The sequence below is a fragment of the Bubalus kerabau genome, chromosome 7 (genome assembly GCF_029407905.1).
Source record: "Bubalus kerabau isolate K-KA32 ecotype Philippines breed swamp buffalo chromosome 7, PCC_UOA_SB_1v2, whole genome shotgun sequence".
In the NCBI taxonomy this organism is placed as follows: Eukaryota; Metazoa; Chordata; class Mammalia; order Artiodactyla; family Bovidae; genus Bubalus; species Bubalus kerabau.
The window spans coordinates 24,435,653-24,458,876 of record NC_073630.1 but is presented as its reverse complement, the minus strand read 5'-3'; the positions used below and the strand labels follow the sequence as shown (position 1 = coordinate 24,458,876).

Genomic DNA, 23,224 nt, shown 5'->3' with positions numbered 1-23,224 from the left:
TAAAATTCAGGGCTTCCCAGGTGGCGCTAGTGGTAAAGAACCTGCCCGCTAATGCAGAAGACATACGAAACAAGGGTTCAATCCCTGGGTCAGGAAGATTCCCTGGAGGAGGACATGGCAACTCACTCCAGTGTTCACGCCTGGAGAATCCCATGGACAGAGGAGCCTGGTGGGCTATGGTCCATAGGGTTGCTGTAAGCGCCCAACATATGGTTTGCTGCTGCTAAGTCCTTCAGTCGTGTCCGACTCTGTGCGACTCCATAGACGGCAGCCCACCAGACTCCCCTGTCCCTGGGATTCTCCAGGCAAGAACACTGGAATGGGTTAGCATATGGTTTACTCAGATGTTAATGTTCCATTTCATTAAAAACTTTCATTATTAAAATTGTTTGCCTTTAAAAAAATAGATACTTGAAACACATTCTTATCAAGTACTTAAAATTAAAACTTGAAATCTTTAATTTTGTCCTCAACAGTAACTCAAGAATTGAAAGATATTTTTAAGGCAAAGATACTCTCCCTCAAAGAAGCAAAGATCACAGAGAAGGTAGAAACAACAGATGTTTTAAAATAAGCTTTTCCAGAAATAATTCTTCCCATGATGTGGTTCTAGTTCACTCTTTTTTTTCCTAGTTCATTCTTACTCAAAATAAAAGCTATTTTATTTTGTTTAAATGTTGGACCTACAGACCTTTCCAATGGACCACATATAAAGACATTATTCTGATAGATGTAGGTTTTAAGTTTAAATCTTTTTGCAGGAGTTGACTGATACAGTAAATCGATTATGGAAATTATCACAAACGTACTAGTTCAGTGCATGAAATGAAGAACTGAGTTTTCTAATACATGCTTTTAAGATATGGCCCAGGATTATGAGCTACTGAGAAGTATTAAATTTTTTGTGTTACGATTTTTAAAACTCATGCACATGACTTTGGTTAATAACTTTAAAAATAACTATTTGGACTATTTAGACTATTCAGATATCTGACATGACTGAGATAAAACTTTATGGTAACAAATTAATCCCACTTAACCATGTTTGTTTTCAAATGGACTTATAGTATTTTTCTTTTTTATTTCAAATTACTTTTAAATATTAGCATGTACACTGAAGAACCACAAAATGAACACTTGGAGGATGAAAATGTCCAGTCATCTACAACTCCTGAGGTAAAGGCTTAAAACTATATTGTAACATATGATGTAAAAACCTATCTAACATTAAAATTTCTTTTTAAAGTTAATAAGTTTTTTTCATATATTTGGTTTAAAAATGAGAAGTGGTCATTTAAAAATAACTAGTTTTAATAGGCCCTATTAAGAAAAGGGCCTGATGAACTATGGAATGAGATTTGTAACATTGTACAGGAGACAGGGATCAAGACCATCCCCATGGAAAAGAAATGTAAAAAAGCAAAATGGCTGTCTGGGGAGGCCTTACAAATAGCTGTGAAAAGAAGGGAAGCGAAAAGCAAAGGAGAAAAGGAAAGATACAAGCATCTGCATACAGAGTTCCAAAGAATAGCAAGAAGAGATAAGAAAGCTTTCTTCAGCGATCAATGCAAAGCAATAGAGGAAAACAACAGAATGGGAAAGACTAGAGATCTCTTCAAGAAAATCAGAGATACCCAAGGAACATTTGATGCAAAGATGGGCTCGATAAAGGACATAAATGGTATGGACCTAACAGAAGCAGAAGATATTAAGAAGAGATGGCAAGAATACACAGAAGAACTGTACAAAAAAGATCTTCATGACCCAGATAATCACGATGGTGTGATCACTCACCTAGAGCCAGACATCCTGGAATGTGAAGTCAAATGGGCCTTAGAAAGCATCACTACAAACAAAGCTAGTGAAGGCGATGGAATTCCAGTTGACCAATTCCAAATCCTGAAAGATGATGCTGTGAAAGTGCTGCACTCAATATGCCAGCAAATTTGGAAAACTCAGCAGTGGCCACAGGACTGGAAAAGGTCAGTTTTCATTCCAATCCCAAAGAAAGGCAATGCCAAAGAATGCTCAAACTACCGCACAATTGCACTCATCTCACACGCTAGTAAAGTAATGCTCAAAATTCTCCAAGCCAGGCTTCAGCTATATGTGAACCGTGAACTTCCAGGTGTTCAAGCTGGTTTTAGAAAAGGCAGAGGAACCAGAGATCAAATTGCCAACATCCGCTGGATCATGGAAAAAGCAAGAGAGTTCCAGAAAAACATCTATTTCTGCTTTATTGACTATGCCAAAACCTTTGACTGTGTGGATCACAATAAACTGTGGAAAACTCTGAAACAGATGGGAATACCAGACCACCTGACCTGCCTCTTGAGAAATTTGTATGCAGGTCAGGAAGCAACAGTTAGAACTGGACATGGAACAACAGACTGGTTCCAAATAGGAAAAGGAGTACTTCAAGGCTGTATATTGTCACCCTGCTTATTTAACTTATATGCAGAGTACATCATGAGAAACGCTGGACTGGAAGAAACACAAACTGGAATCAAGATTGCTGGGAGAAATATCAATAACCTCAGATATGCAGATGACACCACCCTTATGGCAGAAAGTGAAGAGGAACTCAAAAGCCTCTTGATGAAAGTGAAAGTGGAGAGTGAAAGAGTTGGCTTAAAGCTCAACATTCAGAAAATAAAGATCATTGCATCCGGTCCCATCACTTCATGGGAAATAGATGGGGAAACAGTGGAAACAGTGTCAGACTTTATTTGTCTGGGCTCCAAAATCACTGCAGATGGTGACTGCAGCCATGAAATTAAAAGACACTTACTCCTTGGAAGGAAAGTTATGACCAAGCTAGATAGCATATTCAAAAGCAGAGACATCACTTTGCCAACAAAGGTCCGTCTAGTCAAGGCTATGGTTTTTCCTGTGGTCATGTATGGATGTGAGAGTTGGACTGTGAAGAAGGCTGAGTGCCGAAGAATTGATGCTTTTGAACTGTGGTGTTGGAGAAGACTCTTGAGAGTCCCTCGGACTGCAAGGAGATCCAACCAGTCCATTCTGAAGGAGATCAGCCCTGGGATTTCTTTGGAAGGAATGATGCTAAAGCTGAAACTCCAGTACTTTGGCCACCTTATGCGAAGAGTTAACTCATTGGAAAAGACTCAGATGCTGGGAGGGATTGGGGGCAGGAGGAGAAGGGGACGACAGAGGATGAGATGGCTGGATGGCATCACTGACTCGATGGCCGTGAGTCTGAGTGAACTCCGGGAGTTGGTGATGGACAGGGAGGCCTGGCGTGCTGTGATTCATGGGGTCGCAAAGAGTTGGAGATGACTGAGCGACTGATCTGATCTGATCTGATTAAGAAAAGGAATGAAAACATGATAAGAGGTGACTGTAGATTATTTTGGAACTAAAGCAGATTTTAGGAATAATAGAAATTTGGCTTATTATTTCTTGCCATGTCCAGGATAAACTTAGTAGAGTATTAGAGGTAAAGAAAAAGGTAAATTAATTAAAATGTTCTGCTGTACATTTGAAGAGACCCAGGTTTTCATATTTGCAAGTGTATAGAGTAAGTCATTAGAGTAAGTCATTAGACCAACTTTTGTCGGTCTTGTTTTAGTAAATAATAATTGGTCATATTTAGAATTATAAATGGAGAAGGCAATGGCACCCCACTCCAGTACTCTTGCCTGGAAAATCCCATGGATGGAGGAGCCTGGTAGGCTGCAGTCCATGAGGTCACTAAGAGTCGGACATGACTGAGCGACTTCCCTTTCACTTTTCACTTTCATGCATTGGAGAAGGAAATGGCAACCCACTCCAGTATTCTTGCCTGGAGAATCCCAGGGACGGGGGAGCCTGGTGAGCTGCTGTCTATGGGGTCGCACAGAGTCGGACACGACTAAAGCAACTTAGCAGCAGCAGCAGCAGAATTATAAATTGTTGACTTTTAAAATAGGAGTTTCTACAGTTTTTAAGAGTCAAAAAAGTCCTTTTTAAAAATATTTAAAATACTCACCATTGATTTTAATTACTTTTGTCTATAAAGACTTCAAAATCACTGCAGATGGTGATTGCAGCCATGAAATTAAAAGACGCTTACTCCTTGGAAGGGAAGTTATGACCAACCTAGACAGCATATTAAAAAGCAGAGATATTACTTTGTCAACAAAGGTCCGTCTAGTCAAGGCTATGGTTTTTCCAGTGGTCATGTATGGATGTGAGAGTTGGACTGTGAAGAAACCTGAGCACCAAAGAAGTGATGCTTTTGAACTGTGGTGTTGGAGAAGACTCTTGAGAGTCCCTTGGACTGCAAGGAGATCCAACCCGTCCGTTCTAAAGGAGATCAGTCCTGGGTGTTCTTTGGAAGGACTGATGCTGAAGCTGAAACTCCAATACTTTGGCCACCTGATGCGAAGAGCTGACTCATTGGAAAAGACCCTGATGCTGGGAGGGATTGAGGGCAGGAGGAGAAGGGGACCACAGAGGATGAGATGGCTGGATAGCATCACTGACTCGATGGACATGAGTCTGGGTGAACTCCGGGAGTTGGTGATGGACAGGGAGGCCTGGCATGCTGTGATTCATGGGGTCGCAAAGAGTCGGACACGACTGAGCAACTGAACTGAATTGATAAAGACTTCATTCTAATCTATGTAAATTTATTGTAAATTCTGAAATAAAATTTAAAATAATATGGTTCTACTGGACAGACTTCCAGAAAAAGATTTCTACATCAGAACTCCAACAGATTAGTCGTGATCCAATTTAAATAACTTTGATACGTTCCTTCTAGCTAACTTATGGAACTATTTCCTCTTTGTCCACTTATTGCTTGTAAATAGGGCTGCTCATCTAATTTTCCATGTTCACAATAATAATGTAAATTTAGTTATGAGATTTGGTGGTTTCTTACACTCATAAAATTGTATGAAAGTATATTTCTTTTTTATTTATTTATTTATTTTAATTGGAGGCTAATTACTTTACAGTATTGTGGTGGTTTTTGCCATACATTCACATGAATCAGCTGTGAGTGTACATGTGTTCCCCATCCTGAACCCCCCTCCCACCTCCCTCCCCATCCCATCCCTCAGGGTCATCCCAGTGCACCAGCCCTGAGCACCCTGCATTGAACCTGGATTGGTGATCTATTTCACGTATGATAATATACATGTTTCAATGCTATTCTCTCAAATCATCCCACCCTCACCTAGAAAGATGGTAATGATGCACCTATATTGAGACAGCAAAAGAGACACAGATATAAAGAACAGACTTTTGGACTCTGTGGGGGAAAGTATATTTCTTAAAAAGCTTTTTTGTTTTACTTCAGATCCTCAAAGCTACCAGTGCTAATGAACATGAAGAAACTAAGGAAACCATCTTGCCAGAAACAGAGGAAACAAAACCACAAATGGAAAAGAAGGGCTCTTGTCCTCCACAAGGAACACTGAATAAAGCTATTACAAATGGTATGTGAAATAAGAAATGTAAATGGATAGAAAATGAGAAATGTGGATTTGATAAATATTAGAAGAGTGACCGTCACTCAGTCGTGTCCAACTCTTGGCAACCCCATGGACTCTAGCCTGCCAGGCTCCTCTGTCCATGGGGATTCTCCAGGCAAGAATACTGGAGTGGGTTGCCATTTCCTTCTCCAATAAGCCAACAAAGCCACTGCTTAATCTATACACTCCAAATCAGACGAGCAGCTCTATTTATAAGCAATATGTGGACAAAGAGGAAATAGTTCCTTGAATGTGTCAAATATAATAACTGCTTAACAGATCTATATTTTAGTATTTGTCATGACTGTTGATGTCAAATTTTGGAAATTAGAAACAATAGATTTTTATTTAAAACCTACTTTAGACATTTATTTTTAAGGTAGCTAGAAGGAACATTATACTTCTGGCAATATTAATGTTTTTATTAAACTTAAGCCCCAAATTTTCAAACAGCTGTTGCCTTTAAAAGTTGTATAAAACTTAGCTTCCCTACTAAAATTTTAGAACATTTCATTGTCACCAAATATTTATAAAAGGTTAATATCCCAGATACTTTCAGTTTCTGGTCCAACATCATCACTCTATCCTAACAACAAATAAAGAGCTGAACAAATTGAAAATTCAACAAATCAACTCTTCTTAGTTCCATCCAAGAACTGAGGTCACAGGGCAAATCACTGCCCCCCAAATTAGGGACAGTCAGATTGATACAGATAGGAGGAGCAAAAATGTATTTAGAATCAAACCCCATACCCGCCAGAAACACTCAGAGGGCTCAGACAAACCTTGTGCACACCAGGACCCAGAGACCCACAGAGACTGAGACAGAACTGTGTGTGAGTGTCTCCTGTGGAGGTACAGGTCAAAAGTGGACTGCTGCAGGGGCTCTGGGTGCAGCAGACCTGGGTATGGCATAAGCCCCCTTGGAGGAGGTCGCCATTAGCCCCACCACAGAGCCACCAGAACTTACATAGGACTGGGAAACAAACTCTTGTGGGCACAAACAGAACCATGTGTGCACCAGGACCCAGGAGAAATGAGCAGTAACCCCACAAGAGACTGACCCAGACTTGCCCATGAGTATCCAGGAGTCTCTGGTTGTGGTGTGGGTCAGCGGTGGCCTGCTGCAGGGCTGGGGGCACTGAGTATAGCAGTGCATGCATGGGACCTTTTGAAGGAAGTCGCCATTATCTTCATTACCTCCATCATAGTTTGAAAGTGAAAGTGAAGTCACTCAGTCATGTCTGACTCTTTGCGACCCCATGGACTGTAGCCTACCAGGCTCCTCCATCCATGGAATTTTCCAGGCAAGAGTACTGGAGTGGGTTGCCATTTCCTTCTCCAGGGGATCTTCCCAACCCAAGGATCAAACCCAGGTCTCCCGCATTGCAGGCAGATGCTTTGCCATCTGAGCCACCAGGGAAGCCACCATGGTTTGGCCTCTGGTAAATAACAGAGAGGGAACACAGGCCCACCCATCAATAGAAAATTGGATTAAAGATTTACTGAACTTGGCCCCACCCATCAGAACAAAACCCAGCTTTCCCCTCAGTCAGTCTCTCCCATCTGGAAGCTTCCATAGCCTCTTATCCTTCTCTATCAGAGGGCAGACAGAATGAAAACCACAGTCACAGGAAACTAACCAATCTGATCACATGGACCACAGCCTTGTCTAACTCAGTGAAACTATGAGCCATGCGGTGTAGGGCCACCCAAGACGGGTGGGTCATTGTGGAGAGCACTGACAAAACGTGGTCCACCGGAGAAGGAAATGGCAAACCACTTCAGTATTCTTGCCTTGAGAACCCCATGAACAGTATTAAAAGGCAAAAAGATAGGACACTGAAAGATGAACTCCCTAGGTCGGTACATGCCCAGTATGCTACTTGAGATCAGTGGAGAAATAACTCCAGAAAGAATGAAGAGACGGAGCCAAAGCAAAAACAACACCCAGTTGTGGATGTGACTGGTGATGGAAGTAAAGTCTGATGCTAAAAGAGCAATATTGCATAGGAACGTGGAATATTAGGTCCATGAATCAAGGCAAATTGGAAGTGGTCTAACAGGAGATGGCAAGAGTGAACATCAACATTTCAGGAATCAGCAAACTAAAATGGACCGGAATGGGTGAATTTAACTCAGATAACCATTATATCTACTACTGTGGGCAAGAATCTCTTAGAAGAAATGGAGTAGCCATCATGGTCAACAAAAGAGTCTGAAATGCAGTACTTGGATGCATTTCAAAAACGACAGAATGATTTCTGTTTGTCTTCAAGGCAAACCATTCAATATCACAGTAATCCAAGTCTATGCCCCAACCAGTAATGCCGAAAAAGCTGAAGTTGAATGGTTCTATGAAAACCTCCAAGACCTTCTAGAACTAATACCCCCCAAAAGATGTCCTTTTCATTATAGGAGACAGGAATACAAAAGTATGAAGTCAAGAATTACCTGGAGTAACAGGCAAATTAGGCCTTGGAGTACAGAATGAAGCAGGGCAAAGGCTAATAGAGTTTTGCCAAGAGAATGCACTGGTCATAGCAAATACCCTCTTCCAACAACACAAGAGAAGACTCTACATATGGACATCACCAGATGGTCAATACCAAAATCAGATTGATTATATTCTTTGCAGCCAAAGATGAAGAAGTTCTACACAGCAAAAACAAGACCAGGAGCTGACTGTGGCTCAGATCATGAACTCCTTACTGGCAAATTCAGACTTAAACTGAAGAAAGTAGGGAAAACCACTGGACCATTCAGGTATGACCTAAATCAAATCCCTTATAATTATACAGTGGAAATGAGAAATAGATCCAAGGGATTAGATCTGATAGACAGAGTGCCTGAAGAACTATGGAGAGAGGTTCATGACATTGTACAGGAGGCAGGGATCAAGACCATCCCTAAGGAAAAGAAATGCAAAAAAGGCAAAATGGCTGTCTGAGGAAGCCTTATAAATAGCATTGAATAGAAGAGAAGCGAAAGGCAAAGGAGAAAATGAAAGATATATGCATTTGAATGCAGTGTTCCAAAGAATAGCAAGAAGAGATAAGAAAGCCTCAGTGATCAGTGCAAAGAAATAGAAGAAAACAATAGAATGGGGAAGTCCAGAGATCTCTTCAAGAAAACTACAGATACCAAGGGAACATTTCATGCAAAGATGGGCACAATAAAGGACAGAAATGGTATGGACCTAACAGAAGCAGAAGATATTAAGAAGAGATGGCAAGAGTACACAGAACTGTACAAAAAAGATCTTCACAACCCAGATAATCATGATGGTGTGATAACCAACCTAAAGGCAGACATCCTGGAATGAGAAGTCAAGTGGGTCTTAGGAAGCATCACTATGAACAAAGCTAGTGGAGGTGATAGAATTCCAGTTGAGTTATTTCAAATCCTAAAAGATGATGCTGTTAAAGTGCTGCACTCAAATTTGGAAAACCAGCAGTGGCCACAGGACTGGAAAAGGTCAGTTTTCATTCCAGTCCCAAAAAAAGGCAATGCCAAAGAATGTTCAAACTACCACACAATGGCACTCATCTCACACACACAAAGTAATGCTCAAAATTCTCCAAGCCAGGCTTGAACAGTACATGAACCAAGAACTTCCAGATGTTCAAGCTGGATTTAGAAAAGGCAGAGGAACCAAGGATCAAATTGAATCATCAAAAGAGCAAGAGAGTTCTGGAAAAACATGTATATCTGCTTTACTGACCATGCCAAAGCCTTTGACTGTGTGGACCACAATAAACTGTGGAAAATTCTTCAAGATATGGGAATACCAGACCACCTGACCTGCCTCTTGAGAAATCTGTATGCAGGACAGGAAACAACAGTTAGAATTGGACATGGAACAACAGACTGGTTCCAAATAGGAAAAGGAGTATGTCAAAGCTGTATATTGTCACCCTGCTTATTTAACTTATATGCAGAGTACATCATGAAGCACAAGCTGGAATCAAGATCACTGGGAGTAATATCAATAACCTCAGATATGCAGATGACACCACCCGTATGTCAGAAAGTGAAGAGGAACTAAAGAGCCTCTTGATGAAAGTGAAAGAGGAGAGTGAAAAAGTTGGCTTAAAGCTCAGCATTCAGAAAACTAAGATCACAGCATCCGGTCCCATCACTTCATGACAAATAGATGGGGAAACAGTGGCTGACTTTATTTTCTTGGGCTCCAAAATCACTGCAAATGGTGATTGCAGACATGATATTAAAAGACACTTACTCCTTGGAAGAAAAGTTATGACCAACCTAGACAGCATATTAAAAAGCAGAGACATTACTTTGCCAACAAAGGTCCTAGTCAAGGCTATGGTTTTTCCAGTGGTCATGTATGGATGTGAGAGTTGGACTGTAAAGAAAGCTGAGCACTGATGAAGTGATGCTTTTGAACTGTGGTGTTGGAGAAGACTCTTGAGAGTTCCTTGGACTTCAAGGAGATCCAACCAGTCCATCCTAAAGGAAATCAGTCCTGAATATTCATTGGAAGGACTGATGCTGAAGCTGAAACTCCAATACTTTGGCCACCTGATGCGAAGAACTGACTCATTTGAAACGACCCTGATGCTGGCAAAGATTGAAGGCAGGAGGAGAAGGGGACGACAGAGGATGAGATGGTTGGATGGCATCATTGACTCAATGGACATGAGTTTGAGTAAACTCTGGGAGTTAGCAATGGACAGGGAGGCCTGTGTGCTGCAGTCCATGAGGTCACAAAGAGTCGGACATGACTGAGGAACTGAACTGAACTGAGGTTGATACAGAGAATCATAATTTAACAGAGCAGAAACCTCTCTAGCTGAGGGTAGGAAAACATAAAATGTAATTAACAAATTAGCTGGAGGCTCAATGTGGGCAAGTCTGAGAGTTAATGACTCCAAGGGTAGCCCTGTTGAGGTGTTGGGGGGATATTCTTATGTGAGTTTTACCTCCAAGATCTTTCTGTCAAGGGGAGAGAAAAGGTAACTACTTTCAGCAACAGAGCATTCTGTGCTTAACAAGAACTGCCCTCAGAGAAATTATTTTATCAGAGTATCACCTCTAGGGACTTTTATTAGCCTAACCAACTGAGAAGAAAAATACCCAACTTCAGCCCTTTCTAGCCATCCCACACAACCTAAGGGGATGAGAGAATATAAAAAAAAACAACCCTGAGGAGCACTTGTGAAATTTCTAGCCCAGGAGGCACAGGCTCACTAAAAGACTGAGGCCTAATCAGAGGACTAGAGAACTCTTCTTCTTCCCCTACAACTAACCACCACGTTATCACAGGTCCTTTTATACAGGACATCATGTTCCCCTTTAAACAAAAATATATAGCGTGTATTAAAAAGCACAGAACACAGTTGGAAGAGACAGAGAAACCATCAGAACCAGACCCAGATATGCTAAGGGTGTTGGCATTATCAGACCATGAATTTAAAACAACTCTGACAAGGGCTCCAATGGAAAGGTCGACAACATGTAAGTAAAGATGGGTAATACAAACAGAGAGCTGGAAATTCTAAGAATTAAAACCGAAAAGCTAGAAACTAAAAACACTAACAGGAAATGAATGCCTTCGATGGGTTCTTTAGGAGATTATACACAGCTGAGGAAAGAATTGCTGAGCTTCAGGATTTGTCAGTAGAAACTTTCAAAACTGGTAAGCAGAGAAAAAATTGGGGAAAAAAATACAAATATCCAAGAACGATGGGACAACTACAAAAGTTGTGACATATGGGTAATAGGAATGCCAGAAAGAAAACAACAGAAGAGATATATGAAGTAATAATGACTGAGAATTTTCTCCAAATTAATGTCAAATAGCAAACCATAGATCCAGGAAGCTTGAGTACATGAAGCAGAATAAGTTATTTTTAAAAAACTTCAAACACTATACTTAACTATGTAGTATACTCAAACTGGAGAAAATGAAAGATAAAGAAAACATCTTGAAAGAAGCTAGAGGAAAAAATACCTTACCTATAGAGAAACAAAGGTAAAAGTTACAGCCAGTTTATTCTCAGAAACTATGTAAGCAAAAAGTGAAATATTTAAAGTGTTGAGACAAAACACACATACACACCAACTGTATTCTATGAAATTATCCCTCAAAAGTGAAAGAGAAATAAAGGCATTCTCAGATTAACAAAATTGAGAGAATTTGTTGCCAGTATACCTGCCTTGCAAAAGTTTTAAAAGTTTTTCAGAGAGAAGGAAATGATATAGGTCAGAAACTCAGATGTACACAAGTAGTATTCACAGCATTTTCACCAGGAGTAGTTTCCATCTTAAGAACCAGCCCCACCCCCAACCGGCCGCTTTTTTTTTTTTTTGCTCATTTTCATTCATAAGGAGCAACTCCTCATCTGTTCAAGTTTTATCAGGAAATTGTAGCAATTCCTTCACATCTTCAGGCTCCACTTCTAGCTCTCTTGCTATTTCCACCACATCTGCAGTTCCTTTCCCCACTGAAGTCCCGAACCCCTCAAAGTCATCCATTTAAAGCTATAATCAACTTCTTCCAAACTCCTGTGAATGTTAATATGTTGACCTTTTCCAGTGAAACATGAATGTACTTAATGGCATCTAGAATGGTGAATCCTTTTTAGGAGTAGAAGCTTTTCAATTTACTTTGCCCAGATCCATCAGAGAAATCACTATCAATGGCATCAATAAAATGTGTTTCTTAAATAAGAAGACTTGAAAAGAGAAATTACTCCTTGATACATGAGCCACAGAATGGATGTTGTGTTAGCAGGCATGAATACATTGTATCTCTCCAACTGAGCTCTTGGGTGACTATTGTCAATGGGCAGTATTATTTTGAAATCTTTTCTGAGCAGTTGGTCTTAACAGGGGGCTTAAGATGTTGAGTAAACAAAAAAAAATGTTGTAAACAAATGTGCTGTCATCCAGGCCTTGTTGTTCAAGATTAGATTTAGCATTATTCTTAATGGCCCTAGGACTTTTGGAATGGTAAATGAAAATTGGCTTCAACTTAAGGTCACCAGCTGCATTAGCCCTTAAGTTACTCCTGTCCTTTGAAGCCAGGTATTGACTTCTCCTCTCTAACCATGAAAGTGCTAGATGGTGTCTTCTTCTAATAGAAGGCTGTTTTATCTGCACTGTAAATCTGTTGTTTCATTTAGTCATTGTCATTTAATTATTTTAGCTTGATAGTCTGCATAACTTGCAGCAGCTTCTGTATCAGCATTACCTTGCACTTTGATGTGATGGAGACGGTATCTTTCCTTAAAACTCAGAACCAACCTCTACTAGCTTCAAATTTTTCTTCTGCAGCTTTCTCATCTCTTTCAGCTTTCATAGACTTGAAAAGAGATAGGGTTTTGCTCTATTAGGTTTTGGATTATGGGAATGTTGTGGCTTGTTTGAGGGCTCCCAGGTGGCACAGTGGTAAAGAATCTGCCTGCCAGAGTAGGAGGCACAAGAGACACAGTTTTGATTCCTGAGTCGGGAAGATCCCCTGGAGTAGGAAATGGCAACCCGCTGCAGTATTCTTGCCTGGAAAATTCCATGGACAGAGGAGCCTGGTGGGCTACAGTCCATGGGGCTGCAAAGAGTCAGACAGGACTAAGCACAGACACACACACACACGGCTGGCTGGTTTCATCTTCTATCCAGACCACTAAAACTTTCTCCACATAAGCAACAAGGTTGTTTAATTTCCTTATCATTGGCATGTTTGCCGGAATAGCACTTTTAATTTCCTTCAAGAACCTTTCCTTTGCATTTAGAACTTGCCTAACTGGTAAAAGAGGCCCATCATGGGCCTTCATGGGTTAGGCTTTCAACGTGCCTTTCTCGCTAAGCTTAATCATTTCTAACTTTTGATTTAAAATGGGAGACCTGTGACTCTTCCTTTCACTTGAGTACTTGGAGATTACTGTAGAGTAATTAGTTGGCCTAATTTCAGTAATGTTGTGTCTTGGAATAGAGAGGCTCAAGAAGCCCCACATTCTGGGACATACAATGCACCTTAATAAGCATAAAAGATAAAAATCATACAATGTATGCTCTCAGACCACAGTAGACTTAAAGTATAATTTGTTAACAGAAAGGCTGATGGAAAATAATCTCCAAATACTTGGAGATTAACCAATAACATGTGTTCTAAACAACACATGAGTCAAAAAAGAAACCTCAAGAGACATTTCTGAATATTTTGAGTTAAATTACAGTGAAGCTATAACTTACCAAAGTTTGTGGGATACACTGAAAACAGTGCTAAGAGGGAAAAGTATAGCATTTAATGCATATATTAGAAAAGAAGAAAAATCTAAAAATCCATCTAAGCTTCTACCTTGTTGCTGTTTAGTTCCTAAGTCATGTCCGACTCTGCGACCCCATGGATTGTAACCCATCAGGCTCCTCTGTCCTTGGATTTCCCAGGCAGGAATACTGGAGTGGGTTGCCATTTCCTTCTCCAGGGTATCTTCCCAACCCAGGGATCAAACCCTGCATGTCCTGCATTGGCAGGCAGATTCTTTACCACTGAGCCACCAGAGAATCAAGCCTCCACCTTAGCAAAGTAGAAAAAGAAGCAAAATAAATTCAAGGTAAGCAAAAGAAAAGAAATAATAAAAATTAAAGAAGGCATCAATACAATTGAAAACAAGAAATAGAGAAAATCAATGAAACAAAAAGCTTGTTCTTTGAAAAGATCAGTAAAACTGATTGCCTTTCACTAGGCTAAGAAAAAAGAAAGTGAGTGAAGGCATTCAGTTGTGTCCGACTCTTTGCGACCCCGTGGACTGTAGCCTACCAGGCTCCCCTGTCCATGGGATTTTCCAGGCAAGAATACTGGAGTGGGTTGCCATTTCCTTCTCCAAAGAAAAAAGAAAACACAATCACTAATATCAGAGAAATGGAACATCACTATAGATCCTATGGGCATTGAAAGGTTAATAAAGGAATACTACAGACAACTTTGTGTCCACAAATCTGATAATTTAGAAGAAGTGGACCAGTGCCTTGAAGGACACGTTTGCCAAAATGCACACAAAAAGAAATAGGTAATCGGAATAAGACTATGTCAGTTAAAGAAATTGAATCAACAATTAATAACCTCCCCAAACAGTAAGGATCAGGCTCAGATGATTTCACTGGTGAATTCTACTGAACATTTAAGGAAGAAATTATACCTATTTTCTACAGTCTTTTCCAGAATATAGAAGCAGAGGGAAGCTTGCCAACTCATGAGTCTAGCAGTACTCTCCTACCAAAACCAAAGACATTACAGGGAAAAAACAAAACAAAACAAAACTATAGACCAGTACCTCTGATGAACATAGATGCAGAAATTCTCAGTGATGTAATTCTCTATTAACAAATAGAGCTCAACAACATATAAAAGGAATTATGCTTCACAACCAAGTGGGATTTATCATAGGTATGCAAGTTTGGCTCACATTTGAAAATAATTTAATGTAATCCATCACATCAAAAAGATAAAGAAGAAAAATCACATGATCATATCAATAGATGTGGGAAAAGCATTTGACAAAATCCAGCATTCATTCATGATAAAAACTTTCAACAAATTACAGAGGAGAACTTCCTCAATTTGACAAAGAACATCAACTAAAAGTCTACAGCTGCCATCATAATTAATCTTGAGAAAACAGCTTTCCCTCTAAGAATGTCCTCTCACCACTCCTTTTCAATATTGTATTGGAAGTCCTAGCTAATACAGTAAGACAAGAAAAGCATTAAAAGGGTATACAAGGCATACAGATTGGGAAAGAAGAAATAAAACAGCCTTTGTTCACAGATGCCATGATCGTCTGTGTAGAAAATCCAAAGAATCGAGGGAAAAAAATTCCTGTAACAACTAAATAGCGAGTGTAATAAGATTGCAGGATACAGGGTTAATATGCAAAATTCAGGGTTTTTTTTCCTAATTACAAACAATGATCAAATGGAATTTGAAGTGAAAAACATACCACCATTTACACTAGTACTCCCCAAAATGAAACACCTTCATATAGTCTAAAAAGATGTGTATAATAGCTACATGAGGAAAACTGCAGAATTCTGAAGAAAGAATTTAAAGAAAAAGCTAAATGTATAGACTTTCCATGTTCATGGAAGACTCAATATTGTCAAGGTGTTAGCTCATCTCAACTTGATCTATAGGTTCAATGTAACTCCAATCAAAATTCCCACGTGTTGTTTCATGGGTATCAACAGGCTCATTCTAAAATTTATATAGATATGCAAAAGACCAAGAACAACTAGCTCAGTATTGAAGGAGAAAAATTAAAAATTGTAGAACAGACCCTACTCACTTACAAGACTTACTATAAACCTGAAGTAATCAAGACAGTGTGATTTGGTTATCATGAAGTCCTTTTATTAATGGAACAGAATAGAGGGCTCAGAAATAGATCCACATAAACATAGTCAACTGGTATTTGACAAAGCAGCAAAGGCAACCCAGTGGAAGAAAGATAGTCTGATGGTAGATCTACTATTGGACATACTTATGCAAAAGAAATTAATCTAGATCAGACCTTATGCCCTTGATAAAAATTAACTCAAAGTGGATCATAGACCTAAATGTAAAATGCATAACAATGAGACTCATAGAAGGTAACATAGGAGAAAATCTAGATGACCTTAGTTATGGTGATTACTTAGGAAAAACAGGAAATCCATAAATAATTGGTAAGTTGAACTTCTTTAACATTGAAAACTTCTGCTCTGTGAAAACAATGTCAAGAGATTGAGCACACAAGCCACAAACTGGGAAAAAAATATTTACAAAACACATCTGATAAATAACTACACAAAATATACCAAGAACTTACTTTTTTAACTTTTATTGGGTTATAGTTGATTTACCATGTTCTGTTGGTTTTATATATACAACAGACTGAATCTGTTATACATATACATGTATCCCCTCTTTTAAAAATTGTTTTCTTGTATAGGCCATTGTAGAGTATTGAGTAGAGTTCCCTGTGCTATACTGTAGGTCCTTATTAGTTATTTATTTTATGTATATTAATAGTAGTATGTGTATCTCAATCCTAATCTTACCACTTTATCCCTCCCCACACCCTTACTCCCCAGTAACCATAAGTTTATTTTCTACATCTATAACTCTATTTCTCTTTTGTTCTTGCATGTGTGCTAAGTCTCTTCAGTCGTGTCTGACTGCAGCCCTCCAGGCTTCTCTGTCCATGGGACTCTCCAGGCAAGAACACTGGAGTGGGTTGCCATCCCCCCCTCTTCCTGTTTTGTAGATAAGTTCATTTGTAGACTTTTTTTAGATTTTAGATTTTACATATAAGTAATATCATATGATATTTTGTCTTTCTCTGTCTGGCTTACTTCATTATGACATTCTTTAGGCCCATCCATATTGCTGCAAATGGCATTATTTCATTTTTTTTTAAGGCTGAATAATATTTCATTGTGTATATGTACTACATCTTCTTTATTCCTCTGTTGATGGACATTTAGATTGCTTCCATATCCTGGCTATTATAAATAGGGCTGCAGTGAACATTAGGGTGCATGTATCTTTTCAATTATGGTTTTCTCTAGATATATGCCTAGGAGTGGGATTGCTGGATTGTATGGTAGCTCTGTTTTTAGTTTTTTAAGGAACCTTCATACTGTTCTCCATAGTGGCTGTACCAGTTTGCATTCCCACTACCAGTGTAGGAGGGTTTTCTTTTCTCCACAGCCTCTCTAGCATTTACTATTTGTAAATAAAATATACCAAGAACTTTTAAAACTCAATAATAAGAAAACAGACAACCTGATTAAAAATGGACCAAAGACCTTAAAAGGCACCTCATTGAAGAAAATATACAGATGGCAAATAAGCATATAATAATGTTCCCAACATCATATGTCATTACTGAATTGCAAATTACAACAGTAAAATACCACTATACACCCATTAGAATGACCAGAAATCCAAAACACTGACACCAGATGCTGGTGAGGAGACAGAACTACAGGAACTCTCATTCATCACTGCTGAGAACACAAAATGGTGCAGCCAATTTGAAGACAGTTTGGCAGTTTTTAACAAAACTTAATATACCCTAACTATATGATTCAGCAGTCACTCTCCTTGGTATTTTTTACACAAATGGGCTGAAACATTTTGCCCACAAAAACCTGCACACAAATGTTTATAACAGCTTTGTCCATAACTTCCAGAATTTTGGGGGATGCTAACACTTAACCTATTTGTCAGCATCAAACTCCTGTTTCTTCCAAACTCTCCATCATCTCATAAACTTTTTCTTGTTAATGGTACTTTACTGAATTATAGTCAACATACCAGAAAGCGCACAAATCTTGGAAGTGTACACACCTCCATGAATGTAGACAAATATACGCACTGGAAAGCGATCACTCAGATGAAGATAACATAAAAGAGCTTTGCACAATATGACTTTACTGATCCCATTTCTGCTCTTTGGCATAATCAATAAAGCAGAAATAGATGTTTTTCTGGAACTCTCTTGCTTTTTCAGTGATACAGTGGATGTTGGCAATTTGATCTCTGGTTCCTCTGACTTTTCTAAAACCATCTTGAACATCTGGAAGTTCACACTTCACGTATTGCTGATGACTGGCTTTGAGAATTTTGAGCATTACTTTACTAGTGTGTGAGATGAGTGCAATTGTGCAGTAGTTTGAGCATTCTTTGGTATTGCCTTTCTTTGGAATTAGAATGAAAACTGACCTTTTCCAGTCCTGTGGCCACTGCTGAGTTTTCCAAATTTGCTGGCATATTGAGTGCAGCACTTTCACAGCATCATCTTTCAGGATTTGAAATAGCTCAACTGGAATTCCATCACCTCCACTAGCTTTGTTCGTAGTGATGCTTTCTAAGGCCCACTGGACTTCACATTTCAGAATGTCTGGTTCTAGGTCAGTGATCACACCATCTTGATTATATGGGTCATGAAGATCTTTTTTGTACAGTTCTTCTGTGTATTCTTGCCACCTCTTCTTAATATCTTCTGCTTCTGTTAGGTCCATACCATTTCTGTCCTTTATTGAGCCCATCTTTGCATGAAATGTTCCCTTGGTATCCCTAATTTTCTTGAAGAGATCTCTAGTCTTTCCCATTCTGTTGTTTTCCTCTATTTCTTTGCGTTGATCGCTAAGGAAGGCTTTCTTATCTCTCCTTGCTATTCTTTGGAACTCTGCATTCAAATGTGTATATCTTTCGTTTTCTCCATTACCTTTCACTTATCTTCTTTTCACAGCTATTTGTAAGGCCTCTCCAGACAGCCATTTTGCCTTTTTGTATTTCTTTTCCTTGGAGATGGTCTTGATCCCTGTCTCCTGTACAATGTCATGAACCTTCGTACAGTTCCAGAAAACATCTAATTTTGCTTTATTGACTATGCCAAAGCCTTTGACTGTGTGGATCACAATAAACTGTGGAAAATTCTGAAAGAGATGGGAATACCAGACCACCTGACCTGCCTCTTGAGAAACCTATATGCAGGTCAGGAAGCAACAGTTAGAACCGGACGTGAAACAACAGACTGGTTCCAAATAGGAAAAGGAGTACATCAAGGCTGTATATTGTCACCCTGCTTATTTAACTTATATGCAGAGTACATCATGAGAAATTCTGGGCTGGAAGAACCACAAGCTGGAATCAGATTGCCTGGAGAAATATCAATAACCTCAGATATGCAGATGATACCACCCTTATGTCAGAAAGTGAAGAAGAACTAAAGAGCTTCTTGATGAAAGTGAAAGAGGGGAGTGAAAAAGTTGGCTTAAAACTCAACATTCAGAAAACGAAGATCATGGCATCTGGTCCCATCACTTCATGGGAAATAGATGGGGAAACAGTGGAGACAGTGGCTGACTTTATTTTTTTGGGCTCCAAAGTCACAGCAGATGGTGATTGCAGACATGATATTAAAAGATGCTTACTCCTTGGAAGAAAAGTTATGACCAACCTAGATAGCATATTGAAAAGCAGAGACATTACTTTGCCAACAGAGGTCCGTCTAGTCAAGGCTATGGTTTTTCCAGTGGTCATGTATGGATGTGAAAGTTGGACTGTGAAGAAGGCTGAGCGCCGAAGAATTGATGCTTTTGAACTGTGGTGTTGGAGAAGACTCTTGAGAGTCCCTTGGACTTCAAGGAGATCCAACCAGTCCATCCTAAAGGAGATCAGTCCCGGGTATTCATTGGTACAACTGATGTTGAAGCTGAAACTCCAATACTTTGGCTACCTGATGAGAAGAGCTGACTCATTTTAAAAGACCCTGATGCTGGGAAAGACTGATGGCAGGAGGAGAAGGGGACAGCAGAGGATGAGACAGTTGGATGGCATCACCAGCTCAATGGACATGAGTTTGGGTAAACTCCTGGAGTTGGTGATGGACAGGGAGGCCTGGTGTGCTGTGGTTCATGGGGTCACAAAGAGTCGGACATGACTGAGTGACTGAACTGAACTGCATTTCTGCTCTTGTGCTAGATTTATCATATATTTTACTTCTACATTTGTATTATTTTTACTTAAAAAGGCAAAAGTCTTTTTCTTTTTTTAAGTTAAAACAATCCCTTATATTTTTCCACATATTCTCTGATTCTCTACATTTCTTTCTGTCAGTCTGAGCTTCCATATGGTATACTTTACCTTCAGCCTAAAAACCTTCCTTTAGTATTTCTTGTTGTGTAGTTATTCTAGCAGTTAATCCTCTCAGCTTTTATTTGTCTGTAAATGTCTAAAAACTGAAGTACATTTAACATATAATATTAGATTAGTTTCAGGTGCATAGCAGTGATTTGATATTTGTACATATTACAAAATGATCACTACAATACATCTGTCATACATGGTTAAAATATTTTTTCTTGGGATGAAAACTTTTAAGATCTATTCTCTTAGCAGTTTTCAAAAATGCAATACAGTGTGACTAACTGTAGTCACCATGCTGTACGTTACCTTCACATGACTTATAACCCTAACCCTAACTCTTCATATTATACATTCTTCATATTATACATATTATACATTTAACATATGTATTTAATGATATGCATACATAATAGTTTCAGTGCTCTAAAATTTTCCTGTGCTCTACTTATTCATTCCTCCTTCATCCTGGAATCCCCTGGCAACCTCTGATTTGTTCCATAGTTTTGTAAACTTTAAAAAATTCCTCCTTATTCTTGGAGACTTTCCTCCCAGAGACCTTCATTGTTCTGCTTCTACCTTTGTGGTTGTTTTCTAGGTCTGTGGAAAACTGTATTCTAGAGCTTTCAATGCTCTCCTGATTTCAGTCCCCTGTTTTCAAGATTAAAATCTTTCACCTTTGCTGGTTTCCTCCTGGTTTTGTTAGTGTACATCCTCAAGTAACTGCCTAAAAGAAAGAATACATGAGAGCTAAACTTTCAGTGTATGTGTCTGACTCTTTGCCACCCTATGGACTGTGGCCTGCCAGGTTCCTCTGACCTTGGGATTCTCCAGGCAAGAATACTGGGGTGGATTGGCATATCCTCCTCCAGAGGAATCTTCCTGACCCAGGGATCAAAGCTGGGTCTCTGCATTGCAGGTGGATTCTTTACTTTACTGTCTGAGCCACCAGGGGAGCCCAGCCATCAGACCTCACATATTATCCCCTTTAATAATTTGTATCAAACACCAACTGAGTTATCCATTCAATATAGATATTTAGTTTGCTGCCATTAAAAAATGTGGCACCCTGCCACTGTGCGCTTCAATAAATTTGAGAATTCATATTATGACCAATCACCTTATTCCTCGAGAAAAAACTACTGTAAAATATAAAATTAAGTAAACCTCATCATATTGCTATGACATTTTTAAAAAGTCAAATGAGAAAGTTTAGCACTTTTAAGTATTCACATATAGTTTTAAAATATTTCTTAATAAAAATACTTCTTTTAAGTTGACAAAGACTTTGTAATATATGATTCATGTCTTATTGTATATTATCTATGTCTAGATAGATATATCAATATGTGCTTTTTTATATTTCAGGAGCTATACTTTTTATGATATGGTGTGTAGGCTGGGCATTCTCAGGCCCTGAAGTTCTTCCTAATGGAAGTTTATTTGGACTGTTAGTTATCTTTTATTGTGCCCTTATTGGGGGGAAACTTTTAGAAGTCATTAGACTACCTTCAGTGCCTGAAATTCCTCCTCTCCTTGGTAAGTGAATAATTAGCTTTTATTTGTCATTAACTTATATGTAAATTATGACTATATTCTAGTCAGAGTAGATATAATTTAGAACTATTTCAATGTAATATGATCTATATAGCTTTTTTAATATGTGTACTTACTATATATGTGTATATATAGCTTGCTTATAGAAGTATTTATTCTCCATACACAGATTTTTCCTGAAATATGTTCTTAAATAATTTAAATATGCTCAATATATGATTGTTGTTGCTTTATCATTTAATAGGACATTTTTAAATTAACTTTTACATTTTTTTATAGAAAAGGAAAAATTTGAAAGAAACTGAATTTTTCTATTGATAACCTAATTCAAATAAAATTTGTTGTTGTTTAGTCACTAAGTCATGTTCAGCTCTTTGCAATCCCATGGACTGTAGCCCACAAGTCTTCTCTAGAAGTCCATGCGATTTCCCAGGCAAGAATACTGGAGTGGGTTGCCATTTCCTACTGCAGGGGATCTTCCCAACCCTAGGATCGAACCTGTGTCCTCTGATTGGCAGGTGTATTCTTTACCACTGAGCCACCTGGGAGGCCCTCAAATACAATTACAAGATTCAAATACTATCATGACTAGGGCACCAAAATGTTTTATAGTTCCTTGGGCATCTCCACTATGTATATTCATTGGTGTATCATCTGCCTAAACAATGTTACATCCTATTTCTTCATCACCATTGCTATGTAACTCTCCAGGTAGATAAGAGGAAAATTAGCAGAAAAACTTCTTTTAGAGGTGTTTTATGTCTTCTAAGTATTCAGTACATTCTAATATTTAGTTACTGCCAAAAGAGGTAATCACTCCATCCTATCTCTAATACCCTTCTGTGTTCATAACACCCTTCAACACCTCACAAGTATTTACTGGATCTCTTTTCCACTTCTCCAAAGCTTCCACTCTAGTCCTAGCTCAAGCTATTAGTTTCTGGTCCCTCCTTAGTTTTATGTCTATCTCATTTACCAATACCATCACATAGACAATGCAACACTCGTTATCTCACTTCCTGCCTAAAACTTACCCACAGTGCTTTACTCTGCCAAAACCAGAGAAAGTAGGGAGTAAAGGAAGCTTTCCATGATCGGGCCTCTCCTGCCCATTCCCCACTCCCAACTAGTCCTTAATGTTCCATCAATACTGAATTACTTGTTTCACACCATTGAGGTATATAATTTATCTCCATTCCTTTATGCTGTCTCCTCTACTTGTATGTTAGCTATCCTTCACCAAAGTAATGAGAGATAACACTGTGTTTGAAGAAGGGATATTAAACATTTCTGTTTTCTGTCTTAGAAAAATGAACTGAATCAGACATGGTTTATTTTTTTTTCTTCTAAGGGATGTTACTGGCTGGTTTTGCTGTTAGGAATGTTCCATTCCTCAGTGATATCACCTATATTAGTAATGAACTGTCTTCAACTTTAAGAAATACCGCCCTTACCATTATTCTAATGCGAGCTGGGCTTGGACTCGATCCACAGGTAGATTTCCAATTACACCTTGAATATGGTT

At 38.9% G+C, this 23,224-nt stretch overlaps 1 protein-coding gene across 6 annotated transcripts in view; it reads left to right on the top strand.

Moving 5' to 3' along the window:
- Positions 1 to 23,224, top strand: part of SLC9B1 (solute carrier family 9 member B1) — a 72,470-nt gene that overhangs the window by 23,930 nt on the left and 25,316 nt on the right. For 4 of the 6 annotated variants that reach the window (XM_055587835.1, XM_055587834.1, XM_055587838.1 and 1 more), the window contains 4 exons: positions 1,107 to 1,176; positions 5,309 to 5,447; positions 21,511 to 21,681; positions 23,051 to 23,193. In XM_055587835.1, coding sequence (XP_055443810.1) covers positions 1,108 to 1,176; positions 5,309 to 5,447; positions 21,511 to 21,681; positions 23,051 to 23,193 — 522 coding nt within the window. In that variant the 5' untranslated portion in view covers position 1,107. Of the gene's footprint in view, positions 1 to 476; positions 548 to 1,106; positions 1,177 to 5,308; positions 5,448 to 21,510; positions 21,682 to 23,050; positions 23,194 to 23,224 lie in introns of all 6 variants that reach the window. The other 2 variants (XM_055587837.1, XM_055587836.1) reach the window with 1 other exon arrangement.